Here is a 4,726-nt window from a genome sequence, read left to right on the forward strand (position 1 = left end):
ATGGTGTTCAGCACCTGGGATGAGATGAATAAGTTTTATCGTGGTTATGGGAGGCAAGAAGGGTTTGGTGTTGTATGTATAGGTGGTGGGAAGCCTTCCTCGAAAAATGCGGGGAAGTCAACTTCATATCGCACTTATGTATGGAAGTGTGAGTGCTATGGGAAGGTAACATATAGGAGGAAGGTTAATGGTAAGAGGGTTTTGGTTAAGGAAGAACCAATTGTGAAGAAGAAGACAAAAAAAATGTGATTGTCCTGTTATGTTGTACGGGCAAGGTAATGATGAAGGTGAGTGGATTGTAAAGAAGGTTGTGAATGAGCACAATCATGTAGTGAGTCCTGAGATGTCCAAACACATAGCTATGTATAGGAAGGAGAATATTACAAAACACTTGGAGTATAGGATTGAAAATGATCATGGTTCTGGTGCTCCAATTGGTCAGATTTTCAACAATATGGCAACTCAAAGACATGGAGTTGGGAATATGGGATTCACTAAAAAAGATATGCACAACTTGGTGAACAGAAAGAGGAGGTTGAAGTTGAAAAATGGAGATGCCTCTGCTATGTTGGATTATTTTGATCGGATGACTGCGGATAACCAAATTTTTTTTCATATGCACCGTGTTGATGATAGGGGAAGGTTGAAAGACATATTGTGGGTTGATGCTCGGAGTAGGGAGGCCTATAATTATTTTGGGGATGTGGTATGCTTTGATTATTCGACGTACCTAACAAATCGGTATGCACTTCCATTTTCGAATTTTGTTGGTGTGAATCACCACGGGCAGACTATCCTTCTTGGTTGTGCCTTGGTTTCTCATGAAACTGCTGAGACCTTTGAATGGCTATTCAAGACTTGGATGTCATGCATGAGAGGCAAGGCCCCGGCAGCGATCATGACAGATCAGTGTGCGGCAATGAGGAAGGCGATTGTTGAAGTCTTTCCCATGCCTCATACACGCCATCGTTGGTGTATGTGGCATATCATGAAGAAGTTTGGGTTGAAACTTGGCAATTTGGCTAACTATAAAGATGTGAAAGAGGATTTGCAAAATGTGATCTACAATAGCATTATCCCGGACGATTTTGTTGAGTCCTGGTGGGAAGTGATCAAAAAGTACGAGCTCGAACAGTATGATTGCTATGAATGGATGGAAGGTGAGTCCTATAACTAATGAGTACTGATGTTATTTTCATTCTGTTTCCTGTTTCTGTGTTCTGTCCTGCATGTTTCTGCCTCATGTGGAGTCATAGCCCTGATGGTAGGTCATGATACCATCAGGTCTATGGTTGGTACCCAAGCTAATACTGATGGTACTTCATGATACCATCAGAGCTATGGTCCGTACCTAAGCTAAAACCATAAAGGGTTTGGATGGTTCCTAAGTTAATACCATCACATGAGACATTATATAAGAGTCAGTGTTGTTTAACTTAAATTCGACCTGTGTGTTGTTGTGTTTGTAGGCCTGTTTGAGGAAAGAGAGATGTGGATTCCACGCTATGTGAAGGATGTGTTTTGGGCGGGAATGCAGACAACTCAAAGGGTTGAGAGCATCAATAGTTTTTTTGATGGGTATATTCACAGGCACACTCGGCTTTCTGAATTTGCCCCAAATTATTGCAAGGCCATGGAAAGCCGTGCAACTGATGAGTAGGAGGCAGATGCAAACTCAGCCCGTTATGTAAGGCCTTTGCTATCGGAATTCAGATTGGAACGCAAATTTCAAAAAGTGTATACGGATGCAAAGTTTGTTGAGGTACAAAATCAGTGCAACCGAGTGGCATATTTGACCCCTGTTGGGCCAAAGAAGATGGTGTCACCAACCGAAGAAGAGCATGTTTTTTCATATCGTATTTGGATATATTGCAAGAAAAGGAGGAGAGAAGTGCCCTTGCAAAATAAGGGTCAAAATAGGATGAAGGAGTACACTGTATTGTATAACACAGAGAAGAAAGAGGCGTATTGTGATTGTCGGCACTTTGAATGTCATGGGATTGTGTGCAGACACATAATCAAGGTATTAGACATAAATGGTGTGACTGAGGTCCCTCCTATGTATATCCTAGATAGGTGGAGAAAGGATATTACTAGGAAACATACCCTGACCAAAGTTGCTTACCACGATGCGTCCAAAACGGAAGATGTGATGAGATATGATAAGTTGATGTAAGCTCTTGAACATATTGTTATGCGAGCTTCATCTTCTGAAGAAGCTGTTGAAGTGTTGATGGATATGATTCAGTGTATGAGCATAAAGGTTGATGAACTTCAGGTGAAGGCACAAGGGTCAGTGAAGGCTCCGGTGGCGATGACAGGCCTGGTGAAATAGAAATGGTGCAACAGGCCATTCCTCCAACTCCAAAAACTCCTAGCTCAGTCAACAAAAGGAGCAGTGTACAACCAGAAGATTCACCAAATTCCAATGTCAAAGATCCTGAACCTCGGATTAAAAAAAAGGGCAGACCAAGAACTTCTCGATTTGTATCAGCTGCAGAGAAAGGGGCTTCGAATAAGAAGGCGAAGACAGGTGGCGGTAAGAAGAAATAGATGACAGGACAAGAGACTGGTGTGGATAATGGGTCTCAAAGACATTCAGCTTGCAGAACGAGGTAAGTGTTGTGTGTTTGGTTTGAGTTTGTAATGATTATGTAAAGTACGCTTGCTTATTGGGGCGATCATGTGTAGGTTCCTTTTCCTACTATGTTTGGTGGTCCATATCTTCAACAACAAGTGTTCCAGCAGCAGCAGGTAACATTTTTTTGCACATACTTGGTGATCCATATGTTCCTATTTGTGCCAGGAAGTAGTCCTCGTTACAGTGTTTGTTGTTTTTGCTTCCACCACCAGGGGCAATATGGAGTTGGAAGTAATTGTAGTGGGCCGTCAGCGTTTGGTGGTGGAAGGATTTTAGCAGGTGGAATTCACATGAACGAGCACACTGATGCAGTTAGGTACTTCACCAACAACGCGTACCATGGCCAACAACATTTCCCTCCCCCTCAAGCCTTTGTGTACAACAACAATGGGTTTCCCACTAATATGTCCATTCATCATTTGCAACAGGATTCAAATCATTCAATAATTAATTGATTTGTATAATAATTAATTCAATACATTTGTTTGAATTTTACATATTTAGATAATTGTGTTATGACAGATACCATTTGTAATTGGGATGGTACCATCTGTGTTTCTTTAAAATCCCACTAACTGTTAAAATGGTACCATCTGTGTTTCTTTAAAATCCCACTAACTGTTAAAATGGTTTCAATGATTTTGTACTTTATGTATATAATGTGCCTTTATGGCTTTAATGTCACGGACTGATTATTGCAATCCAAAAAAGTTGTACTATGTGGATAATGTAATCCAATAGATTCTTTTTACATATCCACCTCACATTCATCTTATAAATATTATAGACCTCATTCCAAGACCACAAGGTTATGCAAAAATGATACAAAAATGTCGAACCAAATGTCAAAGAATAGACTTGATGCTTGACGGTGGAATTACTACTGGTGAAGTTACCGAAATTTTTGGTGAATCCGGGGTGGGCAAGACCCAGATATGTCTCCAAATGCTATTGACGTGTCTTTTGTATCCGGGGGATGGCGGTCTCTATGGATCATCCATATATATACAAGCATGTCCAGTTTTCCCGGCTCAACGACTACACAATCTTAGTGTGCATTTGTGTCCTCCCCAGTCAATTGATGAAAATCCACTTAGCTTGGTGCATGTCAAAAAAATTGATAACGCTGAACAAATATTTCTAGTTCTGAACCAAGTTAAGTTGATGGTTCTTAAATCCCATGAAGGATGCAAGCATACTAGGGTTGTTGTTCTTGATTCGATTGCTTATTTGTTCAGGCATGAGCACGACAACACATATGAAGGGAATAAATACCAAAACTAAGTCAGATGGTGTCTACTTAATACCATAGTACGCATACAGTAAAATGTGATAATAAATTTTAAAATATACAATACGTACGTGGAAGGAAAGATCTAACAAGTGGACCACGTACGGTTCTTCTCGTTGTTGAGGTGGAGTGACCATAGGTATTAGTTCGCCCTTCTTCCAAAATACAACAACCCCACCCAGAGAAGCTTGAGGCCCAAAAGTAGCCGTTTCATAAATTCTAGGCAGACGTAGTCTTAACAGAAGGAGGTCCTCAGCAGTATTTCGACTCTCCGTCACAATCAACACCGATGGGTCGAACCGTTTGTAAATTTCAAGAAAGTGCCTGGCAAAACAAAGTCGGTTCATCCCCCTAGCGTTCCAACACACAACTTTATTTCCTTTCGGAATGATAGGAGGTGAGTTGAATGTTGGTGATGTGGGAGCTGCCTTCACTTTGACAACGTGGAATCGCAACTGAAATTTCTTATAATAAGAATAAAAAACTTGTACATGAAAAACTACAGATAAAGTAGCCAGCTCCATGACATGAATAAAATCACTAAATGAACCAATAAAGAGTGGACAAGTTTTTGTTGGTATGGCATATATACCAATTTGGTCAAAATGGTATGCAGGTGTTGGATCAAACACCGGCAGTAAATTCTCTGGTATTATGACATGCTAGTCTAAATTTAGTGACAAATTATGTAATTCCCACTCTAAGTACCCCCACAAACCCCTGTGCAAACCATAAGAATCACATAGTAAAGGTAGGTGAATGGGGAGTATGTTAACACTTGGTGGTGGTATGAG

At 40.6% G+C, this 4,726-nt stretch overlaps 1 protein-coding gene across 1 annotated transcript; it reads left to right on the forward strand.

Moving 5' to 3' along the window:
• The first annotated feature begins 259 nt into the window (after nucleotides 1-259).
• On the forward strand, nucleotides 260-1,660 carry LOC145575366 (protein FAR1-RELATED SEQUENCE 5-like). The gene is made up of 3 exons (XM_081633246.1): nucleotides 260-1,160; nucleotides 1,257-1,316; nucleotides 1,470-1,660. Exons 1-3 carry the CDS (start codon nucleotides 260-262, stop codon nucleotides 1,658-1,660), a joined length of 1,152 nt encoding a protein of 383 aa, XP_081489372.1.
• The last annotated feature ends 3,066 nt before the right edge of the window (nucleotides 1,661-4,726 follow it).

The sequence above is a fragment of the Chenopodium album genome, chromosome 13, assembly GCF_948465745.1.
Source record: "Chenopodium album chromosome 13, dcCheAlbu1.1, whole genome shotgun sequence".
NCBI classification, from domain to species: Eukaryota; Viridiplantae; Streptophyta; class Magnoliopsida; order Caryophyllales; family Amaranthaceae; genus Chenopodium; species Chenopodium album.

Excerpts from the sequence above, each read along its gene's own strand:
- LOC145575366 (XM_081633246.1), top strand. The coding sequence starts at position 260 with ATGTTGTACGGGCAAGGTAATGATGAAGGTGAGTGGATTGTAAAGAAG. Across the intron at positions 1,161-1,256 it reads TTGCTATGAATGGATGGAAG|CCCTGATGGTAGGTCATGAT; the intron begins GTGAGTCCTATA and ends GTGGAGTCATAG. Across the intron at positions 1,317-1,469 it reads TACCCAAGCTAATACTGATG|GCCTGTTTGAGGAAAGAGAG; the intron begins GTACTTCATGAT and ends TTGTGTTTGTAG.